The 18,918-nt window shown below is 30.1% G+C and overlaps 1 protein-coding gene and 1 long non-coding RNA gene across 3 annotated transcripts; one reads left to right on the top strand and one right to left on the bottom strand.

Moving 5' to 3' along the window:
* Positions 1–495: 495 nt before the first annotated feature.
* Positions 496–4,232, bottom strand: LOC115715337 (TSL-kinase interacting protein 1). 2 transcript variants are annotated; one of them, XM_030644195.2, is made up of 8 exons: positions 4,087–4,232; positions 3,522–3,660; positions 3,163–3,374; positions 2,824–3,062; positions 2,553–2,733; positions 1,638–2,186; positions 919–1,038; positions 496–827 (listed from the first exon to the last, which is right to left on the bottom strand). In XM_030644195.2, the coding sequence occupies exons 2-8, from the start codon at positions 3,643–3,645 to the stop codon at positions 735–737; spliced, it is 1,518 nt and encodes a 505-aa protein (XP_030500055.1). In that variant the 5' UTR covers positions 3,646–3,660; positions 4,087–4,232; the 3' UTR covers positions 496–734. The 2 variants fall into 2 exon arrangements, with proteins under 2 accessions (XP_030500055.1, XP_030500056.1); XM_030644196.2 differs by having other exon boundaries at positions 3,522–3,727; positions 4,087–4,170.
* A 36-nt stretch (positions 4,233–4,268) lies between these two features.
* On the top strand, positions 4,269–6,191 carry LOC115715215 (uncharacterized). The gene is made up of 2 exons (XR_004011191.2): positions 4,269–5,226; positions 6,000–6,191. It is a non-coding gene; the product is annotated as an uncharacterized LOC115715215 (long non-coding RNA).
* Positions 6,192–18,918: the final 12,727 nt, after the last annotated feature.

Raw genomic sequence — 18,918 nt, 5'->3', positions numbered from 1 at the left:
GTTGTAAAATACCATAAAAGAGTTATACAGACAAGTCAATGACACTACAATAACCAAACTATTGAATGTACTAACATACTACTTGCTGATGCCATTGTAATTTTAGTTTATTTCCTTTCTGATGTGTCTTCTATTATAATTATTTTGTTAAAGGGAAAGAATTCATCCGAACAGTAAATTCAATCAATCAGAATTTCAATGGAGTCACTTTCTTTCATAATCATAGGCCAGCCTGCCGTCTACATCATATTTCTGATAATCTGGATTTCCAAAAATGCCAAATGAAACCTTCCAAAACAGTGCACTGCTTTTTTATTTTTCATTATGGCGTTTAACAGTGGTATTAATGATTTGACAGAGATAACCAATTCAATAATTTTGATCATAGAAGTAGATAGAAAACCCCATTTGTGATGTTTAGGGGCAACTCTGATATCGGTGTTGTTTTCCTACTTGTACACCAACACATTGCGCAATCAAACATTAAAAACAGGATTTCAATCAAAGAGCATTAAAAAAATACACCAAAGATAATGCTATCTGGTATAAGATACAATATTTTTTACTGTTATACATTACATTGAATTGAACTTAAAGTACTCTGGGCTTTGTTTACTATAGAATAGTTACACAAATCAAATGTTAACCCATATTTTTTCTCTATTATTAAACAATTATTTTACTGAATTTGATTGTGTTTTGATAAACAGGAGTAACCTCTCAGTTTCAAACTTTTACTTACCAAATCCATTTATGCTGTCTTTCTCTCCATTGAACAGATTTCTGGAGGCAGGTAGACCAAGATCAAAGGGTCCCAATGATTCACTCTGCATGGAAGCATCGAATATTTATATAAATTTATATGAACCATATATGGGACTCAACTAGCTATTTAAATAATTAAGAAATTCAACATACCCAATTGATGCCTCCGAACCCAAGGCTGCTTTCATCAATATACTTCTGCGAGGAAGGCAAGACATCTGTCTGAGATTCTTGATATGCATGATCTTTTGGAACTTCAACTTGAACATTGGTCTGTAACAAACATTAGAGAAAAAAAAAACACAACATTAATAGTTTAGAAAAAGGTGTACACTATTTTAACTCTCAATAAATACTCCCTCTCAAATGACAATTTTATAACAAATAAATAGAAATAGTTTCCTTCATCCTGCAGATGTCAAATTCAGAATAGACAGCAAAGGTGGGTAAAATAACAAAAGATCAATGTAGAAATTGAGCAAATAATATCAAAAGTTCAGAAGCAGCTTAATCCTAATTTTTCATATGATTTGATTTTAGATATTCATATGATTTTTATTTTTTATGATATTCATATGATTTTCCACTTCAAGCGCAACAATTTTTTCTAAGACCACCGTAAGCACTAAATTCTTGTTAATCCGTGAGCAACTAGATACCTATAGCCATCACTCATCCAGCACTGGTGTCATGGTTATAATCTCTAGAGCATAATTCAAAACATGCTGGAAAAGAACTTTTGCGAAGCCTTCTCCAATGTCCATGTTTCTAATCTTAAAATTACAACTTCAGGTCTTAAATTGAGAGAAAGGAAAAAAAAAATTGAAATTTGCAGTTGCCAACATAGTGTACATTAGAAATTTTAAACAAACCTCGTCAACTTTTGGAAATCTGAATGATCTGGAGCCACTATCCTGGCTGCTGCCTCCAGAACTGCCACTAAAAGCTGAAACCCTTTTGCTTGAGGAAGAGAATTTTTGGACAGGGAATGCATGACATGTCTCTTCAGCATCCAAAATAGACGAGTGTGAATCATGAGCAGGTGGCCTAGGACCTTGAGGACAAATATGTTGAGCAGAGATAAAAGCATCAAGTGAGTCAGAAATCATTTGAGTTGGCTGAAAGTCTGCATTGCTCACAATAGCTTTTTCAGTATTATTACTGAATTTTCCCTGTAAGGATACTTCGGATAGGAGGCCTCCAATGCTTATATTGGTTAGACCATCATCCCAAGATGGCAGTGATCTAGGGAAGTACTCTGTTTGGACTGGCTGCACTCCATTATTTTTCTCTGTCAAGTTTGATTCATGGCTACCGAACTTACCCTGTAAAGATGCTTCTGATAAAAGGCCTCCAATGCTTATATTAGTTATATCATCAACCCACCGTGCAGCAAAATTTCCGGGTTTACTGTCGGTCCTCTGTTCATCATGCACACACCAAAAAAAAAAAGACAGTTTAGGTAGGCGTGCAATTTAAGTCCAATTAACTATACCGTAGATCTCCAGCAGCATATTACTCACATCAAATTACAAAGCCACAACAATTAATCAGTTAACCATTTCATCGGTAAATATGTTTAGTGAAACAAGGTAGATAAAGATGTACTTGTAAAATATATTAATAAACAAAAAGCCATCAAGGAAGTTCATTGGACTTCAATCTTCTAAAATGCATCTTAATATTTTATAATCTATAACAGACCAAAAAAATCTATTACAGCCAAAATTTGCTAATTTAAAATGCATCTTGATTCTCAGTTGGAATCAAGTCGTTCTTTAACTTACATTGATCAGTTTAAAATCTTCACTTGATACCACAACTTGTCTGTCCTCCGTATCTGTTTTTTTTCCAACGGCACTGCAAAGTCTCTGTTCATTTTCAGATTGCAAATTAACATTGCAAGGAGTTGATGGTTTACGAAGCTCTTCAGATGTTTTAGAATCAGAAGTTGAGAACCAACCGTACCTTATAAGTTGATAAAATAAATAATGAGAGATCATGTCAGTTGCTTAAAATAATCTCATTCACACCTTTGAATAAAATTAGACCTTATACCTTAACTGAAAATTTGCAGGACTTCCAATAAATGCATAGATTTCTCCTGCTTTGATGTCAATATCTTTCTTTGTCCACCTTCTGCAACTAGACATACTACCATGTACATCATAGGGAAAAAGCACCGGTTCACCAATAGCAATTTTTGAGCTGCCCCACTTTTTATTGAGGTGCTCGAGCACAGAAGAAATCTTCTTTCTAGCTTTTAAGGTGAGTTCCAAATAGGGATAAAGTCCATCCTAAATGCACAACCAAACAGTAAAATAACAGCACGAAATGAATGATATCTAAACGCATATGAAATTCAAAATGCTTTTTAAAAGAGATTCAGGAGTTTACTTGTTCTAAACCCCTGCGAGTGACTTCATCTATGGGGAAAAGTTGCAACTTAATCTTCGCATCAGGAAGAAATGTCTTTCCTTGACAAAGATTAGGTGCAGACAAGTCCTGTGTCCCTTTAGTTTCATCGAAAGGCTTCACTAACAGTACTTCAGCTTTACTCGATGGTAACGGATGCTCGTCTTGTTTTACTGAAGAACATTCAGCTTGCCCTCCAGAATTAAAATAAGCAGAATGCCACAAGACATTATTAGTCAAAAAAAAAAAAAAATTGTTAACTTAGTCCACAGATTCTAAGTTCTAAGTTAAAAACACTTCAACAGTAATAACTTAGTGAACTGAAAGACCTGATCCCTTACCTGTTCTTTTGGAATTTTGCCCGCTAGTTTTTCTAAATTTGCTGGCTCCAGTTTTACTTATACCTGATCTTCTCTCTCTCGGAACAGTGGTTGCTTTTTTGCTCTTCTCTGTAGCAGCTTTCATAGTGATTTGGCTCTCCTGCAACTTAAGCCATTAGTATTTTCACCATCCCACCTCCCCATATTCAAAACCCAGATCTCAATCCCTGTATATATAAACAAATCAACTAACAAAAACCTAGAATTCAAGACACTACAGATTTGGGCATCAGCGGCAACGCACACAATTATTCAAACAATTAATTAAAGAATCATTTCGCTTAAATTTCTCGAGACAAATATCGAAATCGAGATCCTAACCCTTACTGCATTAATTTGCTAACTCCCTCGAAAGAGAAAACTAAAATTCGCGCCTCCCAAATCTCAAAACCGATTGGCTTGGTTTCACCAAAATCAAGAAAGAGATTTGAGGAACAAGCGGGAAATCTAAAGTAAAAAAAGAAAACACTGATCGAATTTCTCAACAAATACTGATATACACTGAAAAATTGTGAAAGAAGCGTACCTGAATCGAAGCCAAGAGGGAGGAGTGTTGAGATTTTGGAGAAAGAGATTATGGCGGGAGCTCTCTGAAATTCAGTCTGCCTTGCTTAAAAAGTTTTACAGCTTTGCCGCCACATATCATTTTGAAACTTTTTTTTAGTGGGCTTAGGCCCGGATCTACCTTGGGGAATTCAGATTGTTTTATAGGATTTTTACTTCTGAAAATTTTAATTTTTCTTTTCAGGGCTATTTTTTTCATAAATACTATTTTTAAAAAAAAAATACTGTGTAAGTTTTATACTGTTGTGATTAATTTTTACGGTTATTTTTTAGTTGTTCTATTTGTTGTTTTTAATTGTTTTGTTATGTTGTTTTACGGTTATTTTAGATTATTTTATAAAAAAATAGTATTTTTATAAAAAATTCTAAAATCTAATATTTTCTTAAAAATTCCTTGTTTTATATAAACAAATTTTATACAAACTAGTATGAGGCTGATAGCCTTCATAACTTTTCAATTTTTGAAAAAACAACTCTTCACAACTAATACGAGGTGTTTCACCAAATATTATGGAATTTTTACATAAAATGCCTTTTTTTTTTCAACATTTATACGGTACCATAATTTTAATTTTCAATTTTACTATTTTTTTTAAACTTTTATACGGTTTTTTTTTTAAATAATTACATCATATACGGTTTTCGTTTTTATCATTTAATTGCCTACACGTTTCCCTCTAATATGTCAAATTTCAATCACTTCCCTGCCAGTTACCATTATCTAACCCACTCACTCCATATTATTATTATATTTTGACTTTCATATTCTACATCATTCTCATCTTCCTCTTCTTTTTCTTTCTGATCATCGAGTTCTTACTTTTTTTTTTCTGCTTGTTGTTTCTTTGATTTTTCCTTGTTTTTGAGTAATGGTTGTTTCTCAATCTCGTTCAAGTTCATTGTCCCCTTCTCCTAAGAAACCCAAAAAAAGTCTATTAAAGAATCTAAACCCAAATTAGTTGCTCAAACTTCTTCAAAACCCTCTAAGCAGAAATCTAAAGTTGTGGTTTCTGCTGGTGAGCCTTCATCTGGTGATGCTAGGAAAGCTAAGAGGAAGAGGATTGATAATGATGATGATTTTGTTTCTGTTCGTCCTAGAAAGGTAGTTTTTTTTTTTTTTGTATTTTTCTTATTGATCTGTTGTTTTCATGTTGTTGTTCATTTTTTATTTGACTGTTATTTTATTTGTTTATTTCTTTAATTTTTTGGGTTTAGGGTTTTTTCTATGTTGTTTTTATGTTGTGGGTTTCAATCTGATTGTTTTTCAACTTATTATTCTATGTTTTATGTTCTTAGTTTTTTTGTTTATTTTTTATTTTGTTCATATTTCTTCAATTCTATTCTAGGTTCTTTATGTATTTTTTTTTTGTTGCTTTTTTGTTGATATAGTGTTTTCGTTTAAACGTAGAGATTTTTTTTTGTATCAAGTTTTTTTCAATGTGATTTTGTTCAATCTTTGCTAGAAATTTGTTTTTATATAAATTGTGATTGTTTTCATATGATTTTGTTATTTTGTTGTTCAATTATATGTTTTTGATTATTTTTTTGATTTTTAGGTTGTTCTGTTTATCTGTTGTTCATTAGTTGTTCATTTGATGTAACAAGTTCGATATCCATTTTTAAATAATTTAATTTATATCCTCTATTTTCTTTTTCTTTTTCTTTACATATTGTTGTTTTCTTGAGTTTATAACTTGTTTATTTTTTTTTTTTTTTGTGTTAGTTATTTTTTTATTTATCCATAGTTTATTTATGTTTATTTTCATAGTTGTTGTAGTTTTTATGTTTAATTGATTTTACTATTTTGTTTTTTCAGTTATGGGATAATAAATTTTGTAGATTTTTCATTAAAATGTTGTTGAATTTTTGTTTCAGCAAGCTTTGTCGAGCATCAATGGCTGCTCTGTTTTCTTTTTCAGTCGGACGAGAATGCTTAAGGTGTTGAAGAAGCCGAAACCGTATTTTATGTAATTTAGATTACACTTACCGTATATAAGTTGTATTTTGGGGTGTAACCGTATTTTTGTTAAATTTTTCCTATTTTAGTGCAATTGTGAAAATTTCCCTTTTTTGAAAGTAATTTTTTAAAAATTGAATTTTAAAAATTAAGAAACAGAAAATATTAAAATATTATTTTCTATTTTTAAAAATATTCTTTTTAATCTAACATATTTTTGAGAAATTTACAATTATTATGAGATTTTAAAATTTTATTTGATAAATATAAAAGTTTTAAGTTTGTATATTTTTTATGATAATTTATTATTTTTAAGTTTTTTATGAGATTTAATATGCCATATTTGTGTGAATTTAAATTCTAAATCTCATATTTCATGTTTGCTTTATTTGTCAAAAAGCCTAGTCCAAAATTATTAGTTAACGCAAATTTTCGTGAACTAATAAATAATTTTTTTTTATAATAAATATACTCAAGAATTAAATGGATAATTAATAATAATAATAATAATAATAATAATAATAATAATAATAATAATAATAATAATAATAATAATAAATAAATAAATAAATAAATAACAAGAGAATTTTTAATGTGATTTTGAAGTTAACTTTTCATAGTCTACAAGTCTATCTTATTCAGAGATTGATAAATTGTATACAGAATACAATAAATTATTTTACAAAATAGATGACATATATAATTCTCTTTCATTCTCCAATTGGTCGTCCATATTTATAGGAGTCTAAGATGACAGTTATTCCCTTGAGATCTTATCACTTGTAACCGTTCATGAGACGTAGACAATCCTCACTTTTCATATTTATACACATGGGATAATTACAAGTAACTTCTCATAACCGTTTTTTTAACTTTATCTATAGGAAATTATGCTGATTATGTTTCATTCTTCTTGCAATGTAACAATCCTCCTCTAGACACTTTATCATAAATCAGTGTTTAAGTATATGTCAAGTAGTACTTCTCTCGTTCTCCCATTAACGTTGAGTAAGGTATAAGCGAGACGATTATCACCATATGACAATTACGTGGTGAATCATGTTAAAGGTGTTGCCTTTAGTCTTTCAACATACTCACGAGTATGTGGGTCAATGAGCTGCAAGCTCTTTAGATTATTCATTATCTACCCTTTCTAAACAATTATATTGTGTATTATGTATATCCCGATATGGACCTTCTTTGTTCGTTTCACTAGTCTCATCAGTCAGTAGTTATTATTTGTGGCTCACCATTTTCTTTAAGATGGTGAGTTTGAATACTTCTACCAACTCATGTATTTTCTGAGGCAAGTTATTTGAACATATCTACTATTGTATAATTCAGGTTGGTTCATATTCCAGCTATATTACATGTGTTAGTACCATATTGTTGCTCAAAATATAAGTATAGCAATTGCCCCCTAAAAAGTGTTTTTTAAAATAAAAAGGACTTTTTGATTGCTTTAAGGGTACGATCGTATTTTTCCCATTTAAAAATTGCATGCTTTATTTTGGCAGTTCAAAACTTCAAGGTATACATCATTTCGGCATTTATTACACTAACCTTTCTTTTTTTAATAGTTTCCATCTGTTCGATCAATCATCATCGCGATCGAATGATTTTCATTATTTGGGTATAAAACTTGAAATTCCTTCTATTCTGCCATTATCATTCTCGAAGCTCCTAGTGTTGGGTTTTATGCCCTAAATAAAACTCATTTCAATATAATCAGATTTACTTATTAATATAGATCAGAAATAACATTTAGTGTTGCATGGTTCACATGATTTATTTCATGATTATATGTACATAATGTATAAATTCATCTGAAACCCTTTTCACATACTTGATCCTGTTTATTGTGCCGTCAACACATTGGAAAATAAACATGACTATGTGAATAAAGTTTCCTAGATTTATCAGACACAGGGTTTTACTGATATGATAATCTACAGCAGAGTTTACTTGCATTTGGAGAAGTGCTATGTTCTTTCCAAAACATTGGTTAAAGTAAAGCTCAGGTTGGATGAATGGAGTATGCATCGGAAGGGACCGATATTGAACTTTGACTTAGATTTAATTAAACTTACCGTAAAATCTATTCAAGTCAATATCGCCTAGTTGATCCTAGATCAAATGATCTTAATCCTGTTATGATTAGGCTCAATCTTGAAAGGCTATTCGTGTTCCTTGAATTGTTAGTTAAGCCTACCTTTTGGTCAGGGTGATACGTACTTTTTGGGAACACGGTAGTGCAATTGAGTGGGAGCGCTATCATAAACATGGAATCTATAGCTTCTATCTGGCGAATAGTAAGCAAAGGATGATCTCCTTCGAGCTTGACCAAACGAACATAAATGGTGGAGTACTCATTTCACATAAGCTGAAATATCATTTATACGGGGTCAAGTGTTTTAAGGAATAAATACATTGTAGGGTGTAACGGTAATTTAATCCCTTTACAGTGTAGATCATTCATATAGAGGATCATTGATCACATTAGGATTATAACAATGGATAACTAATGATGTGCCTATATGGTGGAACATATAGAGCATTCTATATACTGAGAGTGCAATTCTGAGTTCTATGCGTGGATTCAACGAAGAATTAATAAGTTAGTGAATTTTAGTGCTAAATTCTTGATCTACTTATTGGAAGCTCGGTTATATAGACCCATGGTCCCCCCACTAGTTGAGATAATATTGCTTGTAAGACTCATGTAATTGGTTTTGATTAATCAATTATAATTCTCAAATTAGACTATGTCTATTTGTGAATTTTTCACTAAGTAAGGGCGAAATTGTAAAGAAAGAGTTTATAGGGGCATATTTGTTAATTATGATACTTTGTATGGTTCAATTAATAAATATGATAAATGACAATATTATTTAATAATTATTTATAGTTATTAAATGGTTAGAATTGGCATTTAAATGTTTGAATTAAGAAATTGGCATTTTTGAGAAAATCAGATACAAAAGGTGTTAAAATTGCAAAATTGCAAAGCCCAAGGCCCAATCCATTAAAGGCATGGCCGGCCACCTATTGTAGCATTTTAAATTGATTTTTTCATTATTTTAATGCCATATAATTCAAATCTAACCCTAGTGGAATGCTATAAATAGATAGTGAAGGCTTCAGAAAAATAACACTTTTCTTCTGACTTTTTCTATTCAGAAAAACTGAGCCTTCTCTCTCCCTATCTTTAGCTGACCACTCTCTCTCTTCTTCTTCAATATTTCGAAATCCTTAGTGATTTGAGTAGTGCCCACACACATCAAGTGATACCTCAATCATAGTGAGGAAGATCGTGAAGAAAGATCATCAGCAAAGGAGTTTCAGAATCAAAGATTCAGAGAAAGAGATCCAGGTTCAGATATTGATAATGCTCTGCTACAGAAAGGAATCAAGGGCTAGATATCTGAACGGAAGGAGTCATATTATTCCGCTGCACCCAATGTAAGGTTTCTTAAACTTTATATGTGTTTAATTTATCGTTTTAGAAAGTTCATATTTAGGATGTTAATAAACATACTTGTGAGTAGATCTAAGATCCTGGTAAAATAATTTCCAACAACTGGCCTCAGAGCCATGGTAATTGATTTACTTACATGAAATTTAGACTTTAAAACGATTGTTTGTATGTTCTTTGGATGGTATCATGTTGTATTGAGTGTTATTTGATGAATGATTGATGTTTGTGAAATTTTCGTGAAAAATAATTGTGATTTCGATTCTGGAATTATTTTTATTGGATAGTATGGAAAAAATTAAGCAAGTTAGCCTTTTACAGAACTCAATTTGGATTTTATTTGAATTAGTTATGATTTTTTGAAGATTTGACAAAATCGGGGCTGTGCTGATATTTTTCTGCCATCGCAGAACTGTCCGTACAGTTTCGGATTTTTTCCTTTTTCCTCAATTTTTCATACCTTTTCATGGAATTAACTTCCAAATTTTTGTATGGCTTTGTATATATACTATTACTATTCCTAATTCAATTCTAATTATCATTTTGAATTAATTTAATTTTTTTTTTAAATTAATTCAAGATATTAGTGTAATTTGAATTCGAATAGAATTAGTATTTATCTTTTTGCTTAAAAATCTATCTTATTTTTAAATTTGATTATATTTTTTTTAAATTTAAGGTCAGATTTTTTAGATATTTATAATATCTTTTAAGATATTTATAATATCTTTTAAGATATTTATAATATCTTTTAAGATATTTTAAAAATATCTTTTTAAGATATTTATAAAATCTTTTAAGATATTTTAAAATATCTTATCTTTTAAGATATTTAAAAATATCTTATCTTTTAAGATTTTTTTTTAAAATCTTTTTAGATATTTTGACCTTATTTAAATTTAAAATAAGATATTTATAATCATGTAATTTTAAATAGATATAAGATAAAAGTAGGTTTAATTTTAATTTTTTTTTATTTTCGAAATTTAATTTTAATTTCCGAAATTAATTTTTTTTAATATTAAAATATTTTTCTATCTAATTATTTATTTATTCGAAATTATTTATTTAAAATTAAATAAATCCTACTTCCAACTATCCAGCTAACCCTGTTGCAGGAGTATGTGTTTTAGCTTATGTGTAAGTTTTCAAAACCTATTATTACTTGATTGCAAATAGCCATGGTTACTTTTTTCCAGATCTAATGATCTGATGGCTCCCTTAGTCAAGATAATAATTTGTAACATGTATATTTACAATCTTCTTTCATCTGTGTATGACCTAGCAACATGATAGGACCCATCCAAAGTGTGCCTGTGTGAGCCTATGTGTTTAATTTTATTATAGATGCATATAGGTTAATGTTGCTAAAATAAATTATCATAATTTTTGATATAATTTATTTAGGCCCATTTAGTTTTTGGGCCTATTCAATTAATAACAGTTGTTCTTATTAAGGTTAAATTCCTCTCTTTTGGGCCTTGTGTGAGAGTTGGGAGCCATAGAAGTGGGTACGACATACTGAACCCAACACCCCTTCACACAAACCACCCCAATTGTGAAGGCCCATTTGCCTGATTTGAACAACTGTACTAGGTTAATTACACTAGTTTAACCTAATAAAAATTGATTAGCAACATAATTAATTTCATTTATTTTGAAATTAATTTAAGAAAATTATAGTTTAAAGAATTCTTTATTCTAAGCTAAACTATATGTATTTTCTTGTATTTAATTAAATATAGAATTATAACCATCTAGATTCTTTCTGGAGCTTAATTTAAATTTTTCATTAAATATTCCTATTTAAGTTGATATTTAGTTATCTACAACTAACCAACTTAAATCTGAATATCTTTTGAATTTTAAATTTCAAAATTAAGTTGAGGAATTTTAGGCATTGGTTATTAAGATTCTTTAGATATTTTTTAAGTTAATATCTTTTCGAATATTAACTTAAAATGGAATATTTTTGAATTAAGTGGTTACAACTTAATTTTTGATATTTAATTAAATTTAAATTTGAAAATATTTAAGTTCTAGATTTTTTTTTCTAGTACAACTTAAATTAGATATTTTTTCAAGTTTTGTGGAAAAGATACTTAGTCAAATAAGATATTTTCTAGATAGTTATTCCTAGACTACTTATTATTTCTAATTTTAAATAAGAAAATATTATACATTGTGAAATTAATTATTTAAATAATTAATTTTGGTACAATTTATTTTTAAGTATATTTTTCCTAGTATTAAACTAGAGATTAATAATTAAGCCTTCTCTACACTTAATTATTTATTTCTTGAATTTAATACATTTAATTAATTTGAAAAATTAAATATCTAAGTTGATTTTTATCATGATACTTAAATATTTCTTTTTCATGACATTTAATTAAATAGAAAATTATTTTTAGTTGAAATTTATTTTTTCAACTAAATTTAAATAATTTTCAAAATATATTTTTTTTTATTTTATTAATCAATTTTCGAAATTGCATTTATTAAATGCTAGAATTTCGAATTTTATCTTGAAAAATGATTAAGTTGTAAATTAATTATTTATTTTAATTAATTCTTGGATCAACTTAAATCAATGATTTTTTCATTTATTGATTAATTTAAAATAAATTGAATTAAAGTATATTATTAGAAATTGAATTAATTAGTCAAAGAAAAATCTAGATAGATGATATTTTTGCTTGAAGTATTTTTCTAGTGTATTTAATTAAATAGAAAATTAATATTTAAGTTGATTTTCATCATCATACTTAAATATTTGAAATTTTTCTTATATATTTAATTAAATAGTAAAATTATATTTTTTGTTGTAAATTAATTTTGGGCCAACATTAAATTAGAATAATTTTTCCAGGATTTATTTTTTATTTTAACATGCATTTTTCGAAAATTGTATTCTTAAATACTTTAATTTTTCGAAATGCAATATATATTTATAGAAAATTAAATTTGAGTTGTAAATTAATTTAAATTAATTTTGTAACAACTTAAATATTTTTTTTTCTAAATATTTATTGGAAATTATTACTAAGATGGAAATAATTCATGTTATTTTCATATCCATCTAAGTAAAATTTATAAATATTAAATTAAAATTTATATTTAGAATTTTTCATTCTAAATTGGAAATTTTAATTAAATAAATATATATTTAAAATAAATAGAATAAATAAAGAGAATCAAAGAAAATACAACTCACTTTAAATAATGAGCTTGATTATTATTAGGATATTCGATCTCCATTGTGGGTTTTACACCGCGTTTGTTTTAGTGAGTAATCCTCCCTAATGGAGGAACGTTCATTAGCAATTTCGCACCGTTTAACCTCGCATGATAAGTAGTTTGTAAGTGTTTTGTATGGTATGGATCACCCTAATGGTGGCGACCATACTTGACTTGCAAATTATGAAACAATGGTGGAAGCTCATAAGATAGAATTGCCTTGACTCTCGCCTAAACGGGACAACGCTGAATTCCAATCTTGATCGAATAAAATGTTGCTAGAATGATTATCATTTTAGATGAGCTGACAACTCTATCCAATGGATGATGCTTTGACTCTCGCCTAAACGGGACACTGTATCAGTTTGTTGAAAAACCTTGGAAATTATTTAGGATTGTAAGTTTTATTATTTTCACTTGTCATTCCTGCTTGCTATATGTTTATAATTTCTGAATTGTGTATGAATTTATATTGAACCATGTTATTTTCTGTTATTAAGTTGTAGTTTAATTTCGAATCTTCATTGTTGGTCTAACATGTTTGTTTTTCTAATGAGATAAACCCCTAATGGATTTTCACCATTAGACATACATAATAGTGTAAGATCTCGAAAGATAAATATTGTATATGCAACATCTAGCTGTTCATCAATTGATGACACCTTAGACTAGTATTTTTACAGTATGAAACAAGAAGATTACATAAATAAGATTACTTTGTCTTTCGCTAATCGAAGCATCGTTGGATTCTTATTTATAAACGAAATTATCCTAATTCCTCTTAGCTTATTCATTTCGAATTAGCTCCATAATATATCATTGGATGAATGGTCTATAAATCATTTCATGTCATTCTATATTTTCTCTTAAGAAATTAAATGACGTATATGATTATAATCCCGAAATTCTATTCCCAATTGATATAAATCCTCAATCTTAGAAATCTCCTACTTGTATGGGCAAATCTGACTTAGAGTTTGTATTATAAGTGCTGGTCCAAGATAGAATTACTCATTATATTTGGTATAAATTTAAGTCTTTGACTTTAATTTTAGATTCCAAATAGAAATTTTCTTAAATTTCTAATTCCAGAATACAATACAGTTACACTTTCTCAAGTGTTTAATATCCATCTTCTATTAATGGATTAAAACTGTATGGAATATGAGTTAGGTATTCTGTGACCAGGATCCACATGTATTCTAAGAACTCTTTGATGTAACTAAACCTATGTCATCAATAGACACTACCACATTTTTTTTTTAATCTATGGCATTTGTATCTTGTTCATAGTGGATTTGACAAGATCAATCTCTGCAAAGAGATAATATGCCTATATCCACTGAAAGTAGTTCATCTCATTCGCAGATGGATGTACATTCAGGGGTGGATATGAGTTTTTCGTTGTATTCTTAAAACGATCACTCTAGATTATACCTTTTAGCAAAGAAATTTGAAATGTTTGAAAAATTTCATTAATTTCTAGCAATGGTTAAAACCATTAAGGTAAGTGGTTAAAGATCTTGCGAACTGATAGGGGTGGAGAAATAGTTAGTAGATATGCAGTTCAAAGATCATTAAATTGATTTTTGAATTATATCCAAACTTACCTCCCGTAAATTTCGAGTTGCATATTGATGATTAGTTACTAGTCGTTGCCTAAATCCTTCTATGGTAATACAATTTCAGAATGATGTAATGGTTGTGTACTTAATGTAAATCATTACTAGATTCATGGATGACCTAATCAAAATCTTAAGAAAAGCTAGAACTGTTAACCATGGTTTGTTAGCTGTTATAAGTGATTAGGGGTGGACCATCCCATTGTCAATAGATAAGAAAGTGTTTGTTCAAACAAATACTACTTTTCTAAGAAAATGACTAAGTCTGAAAAACAAGTAGCAAATAAAGGAGATATTTAATTCTTGATTCCAAAAGTGTTCTATCATCTTATTTGATATATGATGATCCCACTGCCTCTGTTGTCTTGTCACAACCAAAGAGGTTAATACCATTTAGTTTTCTTCGACATAATTCACGGTACCTTGTCGTAGTGGGAGAGTTTCTAGGAACTCACCTTCTTATGACTTGGGAGACACTAGTGATTAAAATCCATTGTGAGTTTAAACAAGTAATGGATTGTCAAGATAAGAAACTAAGAAGAAAGCCAATAGAACTATGGTTTAATCCATTCACATGGAATAACCTAAAGTTTTCTATTACAAGGACATAAAAGGAAATTTCGTTTATAAGTCTATTCAACGGACTTAACAAAACTTCCTGTTCCTAGTATTATAGGTTTGAGTTTATCTAAACCTATGGCTTGTGGTATACCTGGTAATTACTTACTCTAATGCAAGCAACTTACTTTAGTAAGATGCTGAAGCATTTTCTTTCTAATGGCAATCTATAGAAGCTTCACAACTTCTAAGGTATAGATTTTATTTATCTAAGGAAAAGTTTCAACTATTTCAGAAAAGATAAAGCCATGAAAGAATTTCTTATATCAACAGTGAGAGGTCTTAGATATGCTTTTGTATGCCTTAGACCAGACACCTGCTGTTGAGTGGGAGTAATGAGTAGGTATCAGATTAATCCAGGAGAAGAACATTGGAAGACAATCAAGTAAATCTTAAGATTAAGAAGAGGAACTATATGTTAGTCTATAAGGGTGTGTTTAAAACTCTTAGACTACACCATATCAGATTTTTGAAATTTGCCTATGTGCTAGTAAATATTTGTGATAAGATGGTGGTTACTCTGGGGGTGGAATAGTGATTTTGGAGAAGTGTAAAAACTTATCTGAAGTCTCTAGGTCTACCAGAGAGAGACTGAATGTTAAAGCTGCAGGAAAGGTACTTATTCAGTCTAAGGAAAGTTCTATACATCTTTGGCACCATTCCAAATTGCCTTAAACTACTAGTGTTAATTTCCTGATTAACCAAAAGTAGTTGCCAAAGGTATAGAATCCAGTATCCCAAGAGAGTAGACATATAGAGAGGAATTTCACATTATCAATGATTTTGTGATTAAAGGAAGAGTAATGGTGGAGAAAAGGTTGTGTTTAATTCAACCTTTCAGATCCTATTACGAGGAGTTTACTACTACTACACTTGATTTGTATATCAAGGTGTTGAGATTATTTGAAACTCACTTTTTGTTTTATATTAGTGCAAGTGGGAGTTTGTTGGGTTTTATGCCCTAAATAAAACTCATTTCAATATAATCAGATTTACTTATTAATATAGATCAGAAATAACATTTAGTGTTGCATGGTTCACATGATTTATTTCATGATTATATGTACATAATGTATAAATTCATCTGAAACCCTTTTCACATACTTGATCCTGTTTATTGTGCCGTCAACACATTGGAAAATAAACATGACTATGTGAATAAAGTTTCCTAGATTTATCAGACACAGGGTTTTACTGATATGATAATCTACAGCAGAGTTTACTTGCATTTGGAGAAGTGCTATGTTCTTTCCAGAACATTGGTTAAAGTAAAGCTCAGGTTGGATGCATGGAGTATGCATCGGAAGGGATCGATATTGAACTTTGACTTAGATTTAATTAAACTTACCGTAAAATCTATTCAAGTCAATATCGCCTAGTTGATCCTAGATCAAATGATCTTAATCCTGTTATGATTAGGCTCAATCTTGAAAGGCTATTCGTGTTCCTTGAATTGTTAGTTAAGCCTACCTTTTGGTCAGGGTGATACGTACTTTTTGGGAACACGGTAGTGCAATTGAGTGGGAGCGCTATCATAAACATGGAATCTATAGCTTCTATCTGGCGAATAGTAAGCAAAGGATGATCTCATTCGAGCTTGACCAAACGAACATAAATGGTGGAGTACTCATTTCACATAAGCTGAAATATCATTTATACGGGGTCAAGTGTTTTAAGGAATAAATACATTGTAGGGTGTAACGGTAATTTAATCCCTTTACAGTGTAGATCATTCATATAGAGGATCATTGATCACATTAGGATTATAACAATGGATAACTAATGATGTGCCTATATGGTGGAACATATAGAGCATTCTATATACTGAGAGTGCAATTCTGAGTTCTATGCGTGGATTCAACGAAGAATTAATAAGTTAGTGAATTTTAGTGCTAAATTCTTGATCTACTTATTGGAAGCTCGGTTATATAGACCCATGGTCCCCCCACTAGTTGAGATAATATTGCTTGTAAGACTCATGTAATTGGTTTTGATTAATCAATTATAATTCTCAAATTAGACTATGTCTATTTGTGAATTTTTCACTAAGTAAGGGCGAAATTGTAAAGAAAGAGTTTATAGGGGCATATTTGTTAATTATGATACTTTGTATGGTTCAATTAATAAATATGATAAATGACAATATTATTTAATAATTATTTATAGTTATTAAATGGTTAGAATTGGCATTTAAATGTTTGAATTAAGAAATTGGCATTTTTGAGAAAATCAGATACAAAAGGTGTTAAAATTGCAAAATTGCAAAGCCCAAGGCCCAATCCATTAAAGGCATGGCCGGCCACCTATTGTAGCATTTTAAATTGATTTTTTCATTATTTTAATGCCATATAATTCAAATCTAACCCTAGTGGAATGCTATAAATAGATAGTGAAGGCTTCAGAAAAATAACACTTTTCTTCTGACTTTTTCTATTCAGAAAAACTGAGTCTTCTCTCTCCCTATCTTTAGCTGACCACTCTCTCTCTTCTTCTTCAATATTTCGAAATCCTTAGTGATTTGAGTAGTGCCCACACACATCAAGTGATACCTCAATCATAGTGAGGAAGATCGTGAAGAAAGATCATCAGCAAAGGAGTTTCAGCATCAAAGATTCAGAGAAAGAGATCCAGGTTCAGATATTGATAATGCTCTGCTACAGAAAGGAATCAAGGGCTAAATATCTGAACGGAAGGAGTCATATTATTCCGCTGCACCCAATGTAAGGTTTCTTAAACTTTATATGTGTTTAATTTATCGTTTTAGAAAGTTCATATTTAGGATGTTAATAAACATACTTGTGAGTAGATCTAAGATCCTGGTAAAATAATTTCCAACACCTAGAACTCGAAAAAATCCTCAACCCACTTTGCTTCCTAAAACTCATTGCCATCATTATCCCTTACTTTTTTTCTTCGTGTATCAAGTGATTTCACTTCTCAAACCCAGAATCAAGGACGTCCAGGTTCTCTGCACCAAGGATCTTCAACAAAGAATTCTTCGGAACCCAATTTCTTGCTCCAAACTAGTAAGTGGCTTCTCTTTCACAATTCTTCTTATTTCTTTATGTTTTGCTTCCTTTATGTATGTTCCTTTTTATTTTGCACCATTTATTGTTGGAGAGGGTTTTATATGAATTTTTAAGTAATCTAGGGCTAGAAATTTTAAGGTTATGTGATTCGCAGGTCTTGAGTTTTAACTGTGCTCTGTTTTTCTAATCATTTTTGGGGCATTATACTTTGTGACAATACCATGTTCCCATTCCAATCTAGAACTTACACACTCAGACCCTTTAAAATCAGATTATTCTCAATTTCAGGCTGTAGTTTTTAAACCTCAAATTCATAAACCCCAATCCATATTCAAAATTAATGATGAAAAAAATTAGAAAACACATCATTAGGACCAACAAGGAAGAGGTAACCACCTACTATAGGCGATTCTTAAATGAAGTCATAGAGGGTAGATGTCGTTGTCTAGGAGAAGCAGCTTGGTCTGAGACGCCTATCTTAGCAAATATTTCCTTAGTAAAGCTATTATTTTTACCATAAGTCATTGTTGCTTTTCCACCAGGTTATTTGGAATTCGACATTATGGCTTCTAAAGCTCACAAATCTATAATGTCCCAGAATCCCACTGTTACATTCGAGACAGAATTGATCGAGTCTATGGCTAGATCAATTTCCCCCTATGTAGGGGATGTTTTAAGGTCTTGCGATATTAGGAATGAAAAAGGATATCATATTCGCTCAGTCGCGCCTCGCGAATTTAGTTGTTTTTCCCCCAGAACGTGTTTTGAAGGACAAGGGTTACAATACCAGTGAACCTTCAAGAATAGGAGCTTGGAGTGTTGAACACATTAGAGCAGGGGCTGTACTCCCCCT

This window comes from Cannabis sativa, chromosome 4 (genome assembly GCF_029168945.1).
Source record: "Cannabis sativa cultivar Pink pepper isolate KNU-18-1 chromosome 4, ASM2916894v1, whole genome shotgun sequence".
Classification (NCBI taxonomy): domain Eukaryota; kingdom Viridiplantae; phylum Streptophyta; class Magnoliopsida; order Rosales; family Cannabaceae; genus Cannabis; species Cannabis sativa.
Note: the sequence above shows the minus strand (reverse complement) of the source record. Positions and strands in the feature narration are given on the sequence as shown.